The following is an 18,331-nucleotide window of genomic DNA, read 5'->3' as shown; positions in this document are numbered from 1 at the left end:
ACTCGATGTGTACGTAGTATGTAACCACAGTGTAAGTACAAATTGGTACATAGTATCTATAGCTCTAATGTTTGTGTAACTACACATGTAACAACCCACTGAATGGTATGTGTAAGTACAAATGTGTAACAGGACTAACAGCACTTTTTTGTAAAAAAAAAGAAAGAAAAGTGTTACACTTTATATTAGACAATTCCTATAGATTCCCCATGTAATTACTTTGACAGCAACGGCCAGTAAGTTAGGCTTTACATATAAATTGTGGTTGGTGTCCAGAATATTACACTTTATATTAAGTGGACAGTTCCTGAGGTGTTACCATGTAAGTACACTGGTATTACAGTGGTGCACCAACTTGAGATCCAACTACTCCCACTTTACATATCCCTAAACCTACCCGTTTCCACCCCCTGGATCAAATTGTTCCCATTTCTCTTATACATACTGTTGTTACAAAATATAGTTATATAATTCCTGTTACACGAGTACTTAGTGAAGTGAAAAAAGTGTTGTTACCAATGTCCTGTTACAAATCTGTACTTACACATACCATTCAGTGGGTTGTTACATGTGTGTAGTTACAGAAACATTAGAGCTGTAGAGACTATGTACCAATGTGTACTTACGCTATATGTATTATGTATGCACATGAATGTATAAGTATAACAATACAGAAACAATGAAGTACACTTATTTTTTAAAAAAGTAACATTTTAAATATTAAAAATTCTCAGACTTTTTTGGTACTGATATGACTTCATTCTCGAAATCATAGATTTTTGTTTTATTTTAACATAGTATTAAAGCTCTATCATACAGTTAAGTATACGTTCCACACTGGTGCTGTGGGCTCATCCTTTAGTAAAAGAAATCGAAATATCTCATTCGCAGACTGAGGAACGCAATGAACGGCTCTCCCTGCCCTTGTGCGGTCACAGGTGATTAGCTGCCTGGCCCCTTGTGCTGATATAAAAACGGTATCCATCTGCTGCGGGCTGCATTGGTGTCTAATTAGAGCATTGCCTGATTAATATTCAGACTGCAGTAGTTACCAGAGCAAGTGCTCCAAGTGGGCCAGTGCTGGAAGTTTGCTGCTTCACAATGCTGACCTGATAAACATCATCAAGTGTGTAAAAGCCATCATTTCAAACACACTTACTATTTATAAAGTGCTTCGAGGTTATTCCTGTGGTTTGCTCAGAAACACTAGCTGTGTTCAGAATGAAAAAGGCTTTAGGGTTGGCCTGATACCAATATTCTGCCTGTGGTAGCAGTTCTGATTCCTTAGTATTGATAGCAAATTGATACCTCCGTATGAACAGATGGTACAGTAAGACCACTGAATATGCATGATAGATTTGCATATTATGTAATGGCAACATACAAAACCAATGACTAAACTAATAAAGGCATTAGCCAGTTATTGTATAATACCAGTGATGTTTTAGTATCACTGGTATACAATATCATAGTTTGTTTTTATTAATTTTTAGTCAGTTTTCATTCAAATTTTTGTTAAAGTTTTAGTAATTTTGTTGCATGTTTTTGTCATTTTTATTTGTTTTTTTCTTTTTTAAAATGTCTATGTTGTTCTTATTTTATTTGAGTTTTATTTTGAGTTATTTTTGCACTTTAAGTTAAACTAAAAGAAAACAAGAAACGATTTCTTGGCAACTATAGCTGAAATAAAATTAAAGCTAATTGAAATAAAATAATCTATCTTTATTTATTTATTTTAATGTTTTAATTTTAACAAAAATAATCCTGGTATAAACCACCTTAAATCCACTGTACTTGTTTTGTAGCAATTTACTGCACAACCATATATAATTACGGATTAAGAATTTCAAAAAGTGCAAAAATAAACATTTCAAATGGTAGTATGCTACATTGTTGTTGATCATCTTTTTACATGGCTTACTACATCACATGATTGAGTCAGACTTTTCAAAAATTTCAGATACAAAAACAACTATTTTGCTCATTTAAATCAACTGCTTTTGTCTAAAAAACATGAGACGAGAAAGAAAAGACTAACTAAAAATGGCTTAATTTTAAATAAAAAATAAAAATTACTACCTTGAAAATTCAAGGTCAGGTCAGATGTCAGATGCCGTATCATGAGTCTGCGCATAATGAAAAGGGTTTGCATACTGCGCACACCATAGAAAGGGCACACTGAAAATATAAAATTATGGCAGTACGGCATTAGCCAGAACAAAAGAAAATAGTCGTTTTCTGATATTTGCAAACAACAAGCCAGTATTGTTCATATAGAACTGACCACGACAAATGCCACAGCTGCTGTGAGAATCAAATATAACACTTCTGAAACTATAAATACAAATGAACACTGCTGAATAAATTACAGAAAGGAAGGGAATTATGAAATATGTTTAAAACCATATGTATCAATAACAGTTAGTAATGACATTTGCTGTTTGTCCTTTTCTAACATAGGCAATGCTTGGAAGATTGTGCTACTCCAGATATTTCTGTGCACAGTATGTGAATGTGTGTTAATATGTAACATTACGATGAAAAATGTAAAACAACACTGTATTTGTTCGGTGCATGAATACTGAAATGAAAGACCCCTAATGAAAATGTATAGTTTGAAAACACATAGCATTATAACCCTAGTATCCAGTATATTCATATATACTGTGCAGTATGCAATATTAAATTCTGTTCAATTTTCGGTTCAACTTTGAGTAGCACAAGAATCAATATTTCCTCTCATTACCGAGACATTAACTGCAGTAGTTAAGCCCTGCAGGAGGCACCTACTTGATGGCTTTATTTTCTCCTCGTCCTCTCCCAGACACAGACACAGAGTCTGGGGTCCCCGCTGTCTCCACCCCTGGCTTATTCCTCATCCCCTTCAGAGAGAAAGAGAAATACATTAAAGAAGAACAACACAAAGTGGATGAGAAACTGAAAATTGCCTGATATAATTTCATCAGGTGCAATATTTCAGCAAATTCTGTGCAAATGCTGCAAGTCACACGCTTTAATTAATCAGTAAAGCCAGACAAATGCAATGATAGAGCTAATACACACCATCAACAGCCAAAGAGGGGTTTTACGCTGATATTAATGACAAGTCTGAGACCCTCGGGGTGTTTAGACACTAGAGAAGCTCTGAAAGATGCGTTTTGAAGAAGTCAAAAGAGCAGGTCAATCTGCAATCAAGCAGGAATACAGTGAATAGGTCTGCAAAAGCATAAGTGGATGCCTATATCAAAATGTGTTGCACATTTGACATTTTCTTCAGTCTTGAGAAACTCTAGTAGATGATCTTTCAAATTAGAAGGGAAGAAATGTAGAAACCTTATTTTATTTTAGTTAACACTTATTTTAAGTAAGGAAATTGTTTTAATTATATATTTATACTAACAACTAACTATAATAACTCTGGTTTACAGATAAATATTAATATTAAAATAATTATTAGAAAAAAGAAAAAATCATTTTAATAACTTGATTTGATATATCTTTTATATATATCTTTTATGGTATCATTTATTGAATAAATTAGAGCAATGAAGTGCTCCTCCACCATGACCCATAATATAAAAATCTAAATAAAATAGACATCTGGGACAATATATAGATAAGAAAATGTTTAAAATAATAATAATAATAATTATTATTATTATTATTATTATAAAAGAGTCTAAGCTAAAGTGGTCAAATAATGTTAATGTTTATTTCAAGTAACGGAAATGTTTTAGTTAATAATAACTCTAGTTTACCAAAAAATATTTATATATATATATATATATATATATATATATATATATATATATATATATATATATATATATATATAAATAAATTATATAAAATAAAATATTAAATATTAAATATAAATATTAAATATGTATAATACAAAGTGCAATAAAGCAATAAAGTGCCCTTCCACCATGACCCATGAAATAAAATTTATTTTGACTAATTATGAACTCTTGAATGTGCCTGTGATGCCTAGGAACACTGTCTAGGTAGGAAAATGTCTGGGAAACATTAGAGACGAAGGCAAATGTGGCCAAATACTTTGTAAACACTCATTCAATGCATAATTAGCTCTAAAACTGAAAAGCTTTGTTTCAATGGACATTGAAGACAAAGGACTACAGTTCAGCTTGAGAAAACACTCACACACTTCAATAATGCTCCATATGCAAACAGTCGTGCTATTGGCAGACAACGGAGACAACTCTACTGATCGATGCAACCAATTGCATATAGGCTAATTACATCATTTCCTGTCTGTCAAAGATGCACTCCTCCCCACCATCTCTTGATTGGCCAATCCATCTCAAAGCGATTCTGCAGGTGGAGTATTCATTACAAAGTCCTCTGAAAGCCATCAGCTGCCAGCGGTTGTGTAAGAGATGATAAATTATCTGAACTGGAGGAAGAAAGAGCAGCGTCTTGGCCCGTGCGCAGCAGTAGGCTGCCAGTTTCCAGCATTTAAATTACGCCACCTGCCAACATGCCGTGATCTGTCTACCCATGTAATGAATGGTAACAAAAGAGGAAGTGAAACAAGTGTGTTCATACACCGGTACAAACATCTTGTGATTCGCGACACAAGCATGCTCATTCGCATAGGAGACATGAGCTGGAAGTGGAAATCGTGCCACGCCCCACAGGAAGTGGAAACAGAATTTGAATTGGAATGACAGAAAAAGGAATTTAGTAAAAGAAATTCAACAGTCAGAATTTTGCAACAACAAAACAAAACATTCATTTTGACTAATTATGACTAGTTTTTTCCAGATATGTAAAACGCAGTCAACTGTTAGCATCTTTGACACACTATGAATTATTATTTATATATATATATATATATATATATATATATATATATATATATATATATATATATATATTTTATATTCTCTGTTAATTTTAAGTTAAAATTGTACTAATTTTGTTGCATGTTTTGTCATAAAAAAGGTTTAGATTGTTTATTTTAGTTTTACCTATTTTTAGTGCAAGTTAAACTAAATGAAAATGAGATAATGTTGCTTTTTGTTGCTTTGCAACAAGGTGAAATGCATTTATTTATTTTTATTTTTTAGTTAATGTTTGTTTTAAGTAATGAAAATGTTTTCAATGGTTTTTACTATAACAACCCTGGTTTACATATAAATATTAATAGTCAAATTAAATTAATTAATTAAATTAAATTTAATTTAATTTGTATTAATTTTATAAGATTTCATTTAAACATTAAATTATTATTAAATATTTACAATATTTAATATATAAAAAAAAAAATCTAATGAAAAATCAAATTGAAATGAAATTTAGATAAATTATTAACATTAAAAGAGAAAAACAAACAAAAATAAATATTAATCAAATTTGAATATAATTTAATGTGTTCTTCCACCATGGCCCATAAAATAAAATTTGAAGATGCCATAAAATACACCAAAAATAAAATATACAGTATATAAATTAAATACAAATATTTGCTAATTTAAAAACTATGGTTATACATCCATGAGAGATGCACTGTAACTGTCAGTCCTGTCTTGTTTCCCCCTCCTCTCGTGCCCATATTTGGCCTTCCTGTTCCTGTCCTCGTTTGTCATCATTAGTTCATTTGTCTCCAGCCCTGTTTAATTTGTCCACACCTGTTCCTCGTTGATTTCCTAGTGTTCTTAAGCCCTGTGTCTCCCTGTCTCCCATTGTTCGTCCATCTCCCAAGCTCCACGGTCCGTGTTGTTGGAATTTAAATAAAACTCTGAATTGGATATCTCCGTGTCTCCTCGCTCCAGACGCAACATGACAGTAACTTACCACTTTTGCCTTTGAAAGCCCTTTGGCTTTTGAAATAACAAAAGTTCAAGCAGTACTGAAAATTGCTTGGTGTGTAGTTCTGCCAGTGTAAGGTCAATTTACATGAAGAACATACAATTAAAATGAATGAAGAATAGCTGGACTCATGCATATTACCCTGCTCATTAACACTGAGTCAACTTCACATCCAGCGATACTACTTTAATACAAAGTTAAAACAAAGACCATGCTGAGAGAGACTGTAAAATAAATCAAAGCTGGCTGTACAGCTGACTTTTGCTTATTGAAATGAACAAGTATAAAAACAATTAAATCTTAAAATCCATATCTTAGTTTCATAAATTAGGGTATTTTATCATTTTAGAGATTATGATTTTAATATATTACATTTTAATATATTATTGTTATTTGTTTCTGACAATTGATATTAAGTTTCTGTTTTGGTCCAATAAAATGTAAAAAAAAATTTTTAAGTATGATTATATGATTAAAGTAATAAAGCATACTTCTCGCACCTCCTCTCACACAGACACAATTGTTTAAGATAAGAAATGCGAGTGTAGATGTCTGACAGGCATACAGTACGCTGTCAAGAGTTGGGGGGGGGGGGGGAGCAAAGGGAAAGAAAAAATAGAGAGGAAAAACAGCAAAGGCAGAGTAGGAATGGGTTTTCAAACAGAATTCACAATCACAAAAGAAAGGCGAATGAGCATGGGGAAATATGACATCATCGGCTGATAGAGAGAGCGAGACGGTCTGTACGAGAAAGAGATCTTTCACAGGTGGTCTCACAGCAGATCCAGCTCTTCCTCATGTGTTAGGAGCAAAAAGAGAGAGCTGCATCCTCAGATCTCCTCACCCCATCTGCATTCCTCTGCTTTGACAGACAGACAGACAGACAGACGGATAAATAGGTAGATAGATAGATAGACAGACAGACGTATAGACAGACAGACAGACGGATAGATAGACAGACAGATAGATAGACAGACAGACAGATAGACAGACGGACAGATGGATAGATAGATCTAAACAGACCTTTTACAGTATGAATGTACAGCATTTGATAAGAAATAAAATCATTCTAGCAGATACAAGACATCAACTTCAGCGAGCTTTCCATACACTTCAACACGCTGCTCTCTCATCTCTCAACATTCTCCAGATCCCCTCTGTTCAGAGTCAGAACCGGATCAGACAGAGAGAACCTCTGTAGTCTTGACCTGAAACCGCCCAGCTCTGTCAAATACATTTGGGAGGAGAAGGAGAAAGCAGGCAGTCTGTCGATGCAGAGCGGAGCAGAGCATGGGGTGTTGTGGGCAAAAAACATACGAATCATTAGTGAGCCCTGCGGCGTGGCAGTATGAGGTATGAGAAACATAAAGGCCAGGGAGACTCTCGCTGTGCAGCCTTACATAACACATCACGGCTCATTCACTCATTAAGAATCTATTGTTCTGCTGCTGCTGCTGATCAAAAGACTGACCACAGAAGCTTTAATTAAAACAACAACACTAATCCTTATTTTCTGCAACAATCAAAGTCTGTTTGTAAAAGGGCGACTCAGGGCTGATGTTGACTCATCAATGACTATTTGCTTGAAACAAGGAATTCTGAAAACAATTATTATGATATTATGATATTATTTACTTAAATACGTTACCCACAAATTCTCTTTATTGTCATGCAAAAAATGTGTCAATTATTTATTATTGTAATAAATAAATCAGTGTAATGTGTCAATAAATAAATAAATAAGATGTAGAATTTATAAAGTACCTTTGTAATGCCTTTAATTTTGCGGATTTGAATAAAAAATCCTTTTTCCATTAATAATGGTAATTATAAAAACTCAAAAGCAAAGCATCTGGATGCATTTAGATAATGAAAGTTTGCTGTGAACGTGCTTAATTATCACGAAAATAATGTCTCCATTCAAAAAACAAAAATGGTTAATGGCCCTAAAACAAACTTAATTTTCTTTAAGCAAGGTATCACTGAAAAAAAAAACAATAAGATTTACTTAATTTTTATTTTGCAAGTTTTTGCAGACATAAATTAAGTAAAATGTAAGTATTGAATTAAGTAAAATATACTTAATAACTAAGTTAGGTAAAATTAGCAAAGGAAATAAGTAAATTTAACATGGCCAGTTAGAGTTTGATGAGTAATTTTTACTTAATTATTTTAAGTTAAATCTGCAATACTTAAGTGCATTTCACTCTGTCATGGCCTCTAAAATTTATTCAAACGATGTAGCACTGGGAAAAAACCATGCTATTAAAGTAGGCAAGTAGACAGCTTGTTATCCCTTTAAGATAATATGTCCACTCAATAGAGTTATGACCCCTATGAACACAGTGACCTCAATACTTGGTACACAATGACGGTGAAAATCAGTGGATGGTGTTTGAGTATGAATGGGTCATTTTGAGTAGAAAATCAACTCCAGATGTCACAAAACAGTAAGTTACTAAACCTAACAACCATAAAACATTGTAAATACATCTTAAAAACAGCAAAAGAGTTAACCTTATATTAATTATTCATGCCTAAGTGCATGATGGGAACAACCGGATCATGACTTTGATATTTACTTAAAGACTCCTTGTAAACATAAACAATTCCAAGTAAAATATACTTAAGTTCAAATTTTTATTTCTACAAGCTTAAATTGATTACTAATATAGAATTTACTTTAATTTTTTTTAATTCTTGCCTAAATTATTTAATGTAGAAATTACATTTTGTTTGTAGTATTTACTTTTTTTTTTTTTTTCAGTGTAATTGGGTGTTTCTTCTGCAGGACTTTTAGTTTTATTAAAACTAACATATTATTATTATTATTATTATTTATTTATTTTACAATTTAAAAAAAAATAATAATTATTGTCTTGGTAACTAAAAAAAACTATATTATGAAATATATTTTATGAAATAAAACATTTAAGTTCAAGAACTAAAAAAAACAAAATTGAAATTGAAATAAGAGTAAATAGAAAAAAAGTAGAACTATAAAAGACAAAAACTAATAAAAAAATGGCACACAAATTAAAATAAAAACAAAATATGAAAATAAAAACTAATTCAAAATATTACATTTTATAACAATATATAAACCATACTAAAACAAACAATCACATTCAAAACAGAAACATAAATTTTTTTTCCTACTTTTAAAATATTACTTTTAGACTGTATTGTTTTTCTTAGACTTTCAATCTTAAAATATAAAAAAAATTATAACAAATAATATGACATTTAACTTGTTTACTAAAGAGACTACACTGTAAAAAGTGATAAGTTGACTTAACTTAAAAAAATTGAGGGAACCTGTTGCCTTAAAATTATCAAGTAAATAATAATTTAAAAAAATAAGTGAACCTGACAATTTTAAGGCAACGGGTTTCCTCAATTTTTTAAGTTAATTCTACTTATCACTTTTTTACAGTGTAGATGAAATATGAAAGCTGTAAAAGTCAAATTATGCAAAAAGTGTGTTATTAGAATATATAATTCTAGCAAAGAAATTAACTTTAGGAAGACAAATGAGACAATTTATTCCAAATATGTCAAATAAAGTAATTTCCAGCACAGAAAATGATAGACATTCATTTCCACTGTCGACCATTGTGTGTAAAGAAACGCACTTAAGTTAAAGAGACCCCCAGTTTTTTTATGAGATTTAGGGTCTACAAAATGGCGCCACTGTGTTCGGACGCTGTTCAGGCCGCTCCGCTGAGATTTTGATTTAACTTACTTTTTTACTTACTTTTACTTTCTCTTTTTACACATTCCATGTCGGCACTGATCACCTACAACATAGAAACACTTTTGGACATTGGAAACCGCTACACTAACCTGTTCCAGGACACTTTATCCAGGAATCCTTCATGGCCTCTGGAGATTGTTCGGAACGCGGAGACGAACAACAACCCCCCGAGGCGACGGATCAAGAAACACCGCGGGAAACGCGCTGGGATTCGAGATAGACTCCGGAAAAGGGCTCACAGTCCTCCAACTCCTGAGCATTCTGCTCGCAAATGTCCAATCCTTGGAGAATAAGATGGACAATCTTAGAGCCAGGATTAGTTTCCAACGGGACATAAGGGACTGCAACATCCTTTGTTTGTCAGAAACGTGGCTTTCGTCCATGGTCCCGGACACTGCTGTAATGCCAAGTGAGAACTTCTCTGTTTTTCGGACGGACAGAACAGCAGAGGCCGGTAAATCGAGGGGTGGAGGAGTGTGTTTCATGATTAACAAGAAATTGTGTGATCCCAGGAATATCTCCATTCTGTCGCGTTCCATCAGAATGCGACAGAATGGAGATATTGCATCAGAATGCAATCAGTTTTCATCGATCATTGTCACTGCTGTGTACATTCCACCACAGGCAGACACTGGCCTGGCTTTGTCTAAACTTCACGATGTGCTCAGCGGCTACATCAACAAACATCCTGACGCTGTCTTTATCATCGCAGGGGACTTTAACAAAGCCAACCTCAAGCAGGTCATGCCGAACTTTTATCAACATATATCCTGTCCAACTAGAGGACCAAACACACTGGATCACTGCTACACTCAGTTCAAGAATGCCTACAAAGCCCGCTCACTACCGGCTTTTGGCAAATCGGACCATGCAGCCATTTATCTAACACCGGGATACAAACAAAGGCTCGTTCAGGATCCTCCGGTGCAGAGAGTAGTGACGCGCTGGTCCTCCCACTCAGAGGCTATGCTGCAGGCGGCTCTTGATGACGTCGACTGGGACATGTTCCGGGCGAGTTCATCTGACGTCAGCGAGTTCACGGATGTAGCATTAAGCTTTGTAAACACGCTAACCGAGCAAGCTACAGATACAATAAAGATAAGGACATTCTCCAATCAGAAACCGTGGGTGGACAGAACAATCCGTGCTGCGGTTAACACACGCACTGCAGCTTACAATGAGGCTCTTCTGACCGGGAATATGAGCGAGTACAAAGCATCATGCTATGCTCTCCAACGCGCAGTAAGAGCCGCTAAACACAGATACAGAGAGAGAATTGAGTCTCATTTCCAGCTCAATGACTCTCGATGGATGTGGCAGGGACTGAGGACCATCTGTGCCTTCAGAAACAAATCCTCCGCGGAGGTGAGAGCAGATCCGTTGCTGGCCGACGAGTTAAACACCTTCTTCGGCCGCTTCGATTGCAACGGCGGCGGCTCTGCCGTCCAGTGCGTCAGGAAGCAGCAGGCAGAGCAGCGATGATCCTGTAATCACTGTGCCAGAGGATGAGGTTCGGAGGGCACTAAAGAAAGTGAACGTCAGGAAAGCAGCCGGACCTGATGGGATAACCGGCCGTGTTCTGAGGTCCTGCGCGATCAGCTCGTTGGTTTGTTCACTTCCATCTTTAATGAGTCCCTTGCTACCTCCGTGGTTCCCACCGCATTTAAAAAATCTGTCATTATCCTTGTGCCAAAGAACAATAAACCCTCTTGCCTGAATGACTATCGCCCAGTTGCCCTCACATCAATAGTCATGAAGGTTTTTGAGAGACTTGTAAAGAGCCACATCTGCTCCTCCATACCTGATACTTTGGACCCTCTTCAGTTTGCCTATCGCCCAAATAGATCCACTGACGATGCCATCTCTCACGTCCTCCACTCTTCCCTCACACACTTGGACAGCAACAATGGGAATTATGTAAGGCTGCTATTCATTGACTATAGCTCAGCTTTCAACACTATAGTCCCCATCAAGCTGGCTTCTAAACTCACAGACCTCGGCCTAAACTCCTCACTCTGTGACTGGATTCAAGACTTCCTCACCGGCAGACCTCAAGTGGTGAAAGTTGGCCAGTTCACCTCAAACTCCATCACTCTGAACATAGGAGCCCCACAGGGCTGTGTCCTGAGTCCCCTGCTCTACTCTCTCTACACGCATGACTGCGTGTCCTCTCACAACTCCACATCTATTATCAAATTCGCTGATGATACTGTGGTTCTGGGCCTCATCTCCAACAAAGATGAGACCGCATGCTTGGATGAGGTAGAGAGACTCACATCATGGTGCCAGGACAACTGTCTCTCTCTGAACGTGAGCAAAACTAAAGAGCTGATCATGGACTTTAGGAAGAGACAGCAGCAGCCCTACACTCCTCTTATGATCAGTGGGACCCCTGTGGAGAGGGTGAGCAACTTCAAGTACCTCGGTGTAAACATCTCCGAGAACCTGACTTGGACTGCACACATCCAAACACAGGTTAAGAAAGCCAGGCAAAGTCTGTACCATCTGCGACAGCTGAGGAAATTCAGGGTCTCACCAGCAATCCTGAAAACTTTCTATTCAGGGACCATAGAAAGTGTATTGCATCTCAGTGTGGTATGGAAACAGCTCCAATCAGGACTCCGAAGCACTACAGAGAGTTGTGCGCTTAGCTGAGCGCATCTCAGGGTCTGCTCTCCCCTCTCTGCAGGACATCTACCTCAAACGCTGCAAAAGTAGAGCTGTTAAAATCATCAAGGACTCTAATCACCCTGGTAACCATTTATTCACTTTGCTTCCATCTGGTAAGCGCTTCCGTAGCCTGATGGCAAAAACTGAGAGACTTAGAAGGAGCTTCTTCCCCCAGGCCATCAGGCTCCTAAACTCTAACTCTGTGTCATAACATCACATGACTCCATGCAGGGTTTCCGTTGTCCGGTAATTGCCGGACATTGGCCGGAAAAAAATGAAATGTCCGACAAAATTAAATCTCTCCAGTCAAATTGTCCGATTAAAATGGCCTAATAATCCCGCCCCCCTAACACAATCTGAATTTGAGAATAAGACTAAAATGTATAAAGCAAAAATACACCGACCTTTGGCTAAGTTATAAAGGAGCAGGCTCTACCGTTTGAAAGTTATTAAACAACATCGCATGCTGCATTTCAAATAAAGCACACGCCTAAAACGGCTGTAATATAGACCTAAACAACGAACGAATGAGTGAGACGTCTATTTATAATAAGCGCAGCATTCTTTTGTAGGCCTATAATTCTAATATCGTTCTCACCTATTACATTATCTTATAGCTCTTCAAGAATATGCAGAACCAGCGATCAGAAGGATTATTTACCATTTTACAAGCATTGAGTCTGCGGACAGCGCTCCTCTTATCGATGCCATAAGCCTGCGACATGATGCCCTCGCTGTCATGACAGTGCTCCGTGGCTATGGAGGATTGCATTTCTCCACAGCCTGCGAAGTTCTCATATGTGATTTCAACGAAATGTATCCAGAGTGGACCAAGCTCGCCAAGATAGCCTGTGTAATCCCTGTCTCGAGTGTTCCTGCAGAGAGGGGGTTCTCGCTGCAGAATCGGATCAAGACGAAGCAGCGAAGTTGCCTTGCGGAGAACAAGGTTACGCATTGCGCATTGCAAGTTGTGGAGAGACTCTGGAAAGTTTTGATTTTAAGTCGGCAGCTGCACAATTCAGTACTGCAAAACAGCGTAAAAAGTAGCCTAAAATGACAGTGTTATAGGCCTAGTCATTTGTTTGTTCCAGTTAATTTGACAAGGAGTCATTTCACGGTGGCCAATTTAAATGTTACCAGTTAAATGAGACATATTGAGAGTGTATAATTAAGTTCGCTTGAGTAAAAACAATAGGCTACTATTCAGATATTTTATGTGGGGAAGGGGGATTGGTTTGTTAAACTATGAATGTGAAACCATAGTAAAAACAATTGGCGTTGATTGACGCCAATCGGACGTTCATGTTTTTTTCCGTCTATTTGAAAGTTAGGCTAATAAACGTTGCATTCTATACGGCCTGATTATGTCATTTTTTAAGTTACATAGCCTGCCTCCAGTTTTCCTCAACTTGACTAATTAAGAGGCGATATTTGACCGGCATATCACCAAAATGTTCGGAAAACGAAACCTCTGCCAGTCACTTTGACCGGCACCATTTTTTTCTAGCGGAAACTCTGACTCCATGTAAATATCACCATATCAATAAGCTTCAGAATTTTTTCTACCTCATATTGCTGGTATTTACATACCCTGTACAACTTTTTGCACATTCCTCTTATTATTATCTAAGTCAACAACATACTGACACATACAGCTTTCCTGTAGCTCAAATAGTAGAGCATGGCGCCAAGGTTATGGGTTTGATTCCCAGGGAAAGCAAGAGCTGATAAAATGTAAAAACTGTAACTTGAATGCAATGTAAGTCGCTTTGGATAAAAGTGTCTGCTAAATGCATAAAAATGTAAATGACCTGCACATTTATATTTATATTTTTTATCTTTATTTTATCTTATTTTATTTTTTTCCTACTTTTCTTTTTCTTAATATTTGTATACTTTATAATTGCACTGTCCTTGCAGCGGACCTGACCTACATTTCACTGCTGGTTATACTCTGTATAATTGTATATGTGACAAATAAAAATCTTGAATCTTGAATCTTGAATCTTGAAAGGTCACTGCACACTGAGTCCGAAATTTTCGTCTGAAATTTTTGCACGTTAAAAAATAAATACGACCTCACGTTGTGTCAATCACATTTGCACACTGCCTACTAAACTTTCGTTCATCAAAAAAAAATCAGGCTTGATTTTCTGCGTTTTCGCATCCGTAGCATGCATTTTGATAGGGAAAATTTCGGACTCAGTGTGCAATGGCCTTTACACTTCTAAAAATCAGTCACGTATGTCATTTTGCATTAATATACAGCTCTAATATTAGATCTCTAGCTGCATTAATAACAGCTCTAAGTTTTGCAGAATCATTGTCACATACTAACCCCTGATGACAGGCCTGGTCCACACCAGAAGCTCTATTGCAGGTATGTCCAAACTCGGTCCTGGAGGGCCTGTGTCCTGCAGAGTTAAGCTCCAACTCCAATCAAACACACCTGAACCAGCTAATCAAGCTCTTACTAGGCATCCTAGAAACTTCCAGACAGGTGTGTTGAGGCAAGTTGGAGCTAAACTCTAAAGGACACTGGCCCTCCAGCACCGAGTTTGGGCACCCCTGCTCTATTGTGAAAACACTAATATTTTGATGACAAAGCTATGTATTTTGATAATCATTTTATGGTCACCAAACAGCAATTAAAAACACCCTAGTACAGTATGAAAACAGAGGAGGGGGAACAACAACATTTGGTTTAGATTGAAAAATACCAAGTATGAAAATGGCAATGAAAATGGGACGAAAAGCATGAGCAAATAAAATGAGAAGCGAGTATGTAATCCCTCATTGTAATAACATGAAGACGGTAGATGCCCGCAGGCCGGGCACGTGGTGGGGAAGCCATTACGGAGTGTAATTAAAGCTTGAAATCTCTTTTTAGCCACCCTGCAGTCTTCCCGTCTGCCTCTCACTCCTCCTCTCATTCCTCGCTTTCACTTGCTCCGTCTGGCCTGCGCTGACCATCTCAAAACGCACTGCTCCTCTCAGCTGACGAGTGGAAAACCCGTATGCTTGAGAAACCTACTCTTCTAGGCAAAAAGCAAGTGACACATTAAATGTGTTAAAGGTAATTAATTTTGAGTAATAGGTGATCCGTTTATTTCGGGAAGAGGGTAATTCAATTAAACTGAGCACAGGTGATTAATTTTGTTTGTGCATTCTATTTATCAACTGGCTATTAATCAAAAAAGGGGGGGGGGATAACATTTTCATGTTTATATATAAATCATAATTATTCTTTTTCCTTAAAACACGTTCTTCCTCCCTCACAATTCAGTCTCATTTGGCCGCCTTGCGCTGAATTGCTTTACATGAGTTGAATGGAAAATCTTGTTTTGCAGATGCTGAGGCTGAACAGAAAACTACAGACTCAACAGCTAATTATCCAGACAGAAAATAAGATTTACAACTGTTGAAAGGCAATCTGGACGAAGGTCTGATGTAAACACAAACGAGGGCATGTCATGCCCACACCCCCTCCTCCTGCAATACTAACAATATGCCGTTTAAATCCTTCCATTACGTTTTTAGTTTTTCATCAATTTATTTGTGTGCAGAGCACCAATTTGTGGAAATGGCAAACAAAAATAATCAGATGACCCCAAGGCAACTCCCTATTTTCTTCTGTTTTATAACTGAGCCCCCAACACAGCTGTACTAGGTTTACATTTCAAACTTAATAACATCATGGCTCTGTTCCTGAGCCTTGTGAGCTGCCTAAATAGCTAGCTGTCTTCTAAGGCAGCGTCCTAACTGAAACAGAATTCCAATAGAATTGGGAGTTAACGTAAATGCATACATTACTGTGTAAAAGTTTGGGGTCTGTAATTTTTTTAGTCTCTCATGCTCACCAAGGCTGATTTACTTGATCAAAAACACAGAAAAATATTATGAACAATTATTACAATCTAAAATAAGCTTTCTATTTTAATATATTTTACAATGTAATTTGTTTCTGTGAATTTTCAGCAGCCATTATTAAGCAGCACAACTGTTTCCAACATTGACAAAAAATGTGAATATTAAAATGATTTCTGAAAGATCATGTGACACTGAAGACTGGAGCAATGGCTGATGAAAATTCAGCTTTGCATCACATCAATAAATTATATTTTAAAGTATATCAAAACAGAAAACTGTTATTTTAAATTGTAATAATATTTCACAATATTATTGTTTTTTTCTATATTTTTGATCAAATAAAATTAGCCTTGATGAGCATAAGAGACTTCTTTAAAAAAAAACATTAAAAACCATACTGATCCCAAACTTTTGAAGAGTAATGTAATGTATGCAAATAAAAAGTTATTTTTTAAATTATATTATTTAATTAGAAGAATTAGTTATCAACACAACTGAGGTTAATTAAATGTTGTATTCATTAAATCTCTATTCTTTTTTTTTTTTAATTGAGCTGGTTGCAGTGCATCCTGAGATTGCATTGTATGCAAGTATGTCTTGCATCCACAAGACATACTTGCAAAAAATCTTAGGTAATGCTAGGATCATGCTCGCAATGCCTTTAAATGTTGCCTACATGGTCAGCCTGCAAGGTTTTGAAACAGAGCACATGCATCTGTCTTTCAGATGTTGGTAGATTGCTGTTGGAGTGTAACAGACAAACAGCCGTGAAACTGAAGACACTATAAAAACACACTATAAAAGCATATCAACTCTTACATAGCTGATAGGATATGCAATTTGACACACTAACAGATGTGAATGTCTATTACCACATCTGTTTAAGACACTTTAAACCCCCTGTTGTGCAGGAAATGACATCACTCACCAGTTTGCGTTGGCACCATCCACAGACCCCGCATAGCGCCACCAGCCACACGACACACACCGTTAAACCCACCGATACCAGAAACACACTCAGAGACAAAGAACCTGCGGAGAGACAAGTGCTTAACATTAGAGCTGCTGGCAACTTTTCCTTAACACGTTTATTCCATTTGAGTCATGTTAATAGCTTACCAACATGCTAATGTCAAACAGTATTGGAATCAATTGAGAGAGCAGGGTGCTATTTGTGTTGTTGTCTATAGAGTGTTCCAAATCAGTCACTGGAGAGGATCCATCTTGGTTAGGATGCTGCTTTAGACAGCAAGGCAGCTCACTAGGACCAAGCTTATATTTCAAAACAGCAAGGAAAATATTTTCAGTTTTTTAAGAAATGTCACAAGGCTGTTTCGACGCTTAAGGGGTCATTTAACATTTCAAAGGGGGCACATATTTAACAGTTCATGCACAAATTTGTAACTAAATGAAATGCTGCTTAAATGAGCGGTTGTGTCATCTGAAGGACAAAGTGACTCACAGCTTTCTTAGGCATGTGTATCCTAAAAACCATACCAAATTATACCTTTGAACCTTGATAAAAACTAAAAAATTGGGGGGAAAAAAGTATGAGTGAGAAAGGTCAAGGAAAAATTCTAAAGAAACATGTTTAAAAAAATAAAATAATCTAAAATGTAAAAAATAAATAAATTAATTAAATATTGAAATATGACAAATAATTGCTTGTGAAAGATGGTCTCAAGTAGAATGTTTGATCATGCTTTATAAAAAAAATTATATAAAAATTCAACTAAATTCTGAAGAAACATGCTTTAGCCTATAATAAAAGAATATAAAGTACAAAAGATGAAAAAAACAACAACTGCATATGAGTGAAGTACATAATGAAGAAACATGGTTTAAAAATAAAAAAAAAAGCATACGAGTAAAGTAAAATAAAATTAAATTAAATAAAAGTGATGAAGATCTCATGTAGAAAATCACAAATACACATTCTAAATAATAAAAGACTATAAAATATAAAAACTACAAGAGTAAAAAAATGCATGTGAGTGATAAACATCTCAAATAAAAACCATAAAGAAACATGCTTTGATAAAATAAAACTAAACTATGCTAATAAATGTTTATTAGGCATGGAGCACATCTAATTCATTATTTGATTAAGCTGACCTGTACTATATTGCCACATTTTTTAATTAGGTAAAGAAACTTTTTTGAACAGAAATTGATTTAATTTCTCTGGTGCAGCAGTGA

The 18,331-nt window shown here is 36.0% G+C and overlaps 1 protein-coding gene across 1 annotated transcript in view; it reads right to left on the bottom strand.

Annotated features, from left to right (window-relative positions):
* Window positions 1-18,331, bottom strand: part of LOC306858974 (synaptotagmin-7-like) — a 151,151-nt gene that overhangs the window by 86,882 nt on the left and 45,938 nt on the right. The window contains exons 2-3 of the mRNA XM_079399791.1: window positions 17,061-17,164; window positions 2,791-2,882 (exon numbers count right to left, since the gene is read on the bottom strand). Of these exons, the coding sequence (XP_079255917.1) occupies window positions 2,791-2,882; window positions 17,061-17,164 (196 nt within the window). The remainder of the gene's footprint in view (window positions 1-2,790; window positions 2,883-17,060; window positions 17,165-18,331) is intronic.

The sequence above is a fragment of the Barbus barbus genome, assembly GCF_936440315.1.
Source record: "Barbus barbus genome assembly, chromosome: 1".
Taxonomy (NCBI): Eukaryota; Metazoa; Chordata; class Actinopteri; order Cypriniformes; family Cyprinidae; genus Barbus; species Barbus barbus.
This window is presented reverse-complemented; position numbering and strand designations above follow the sequence as displayed.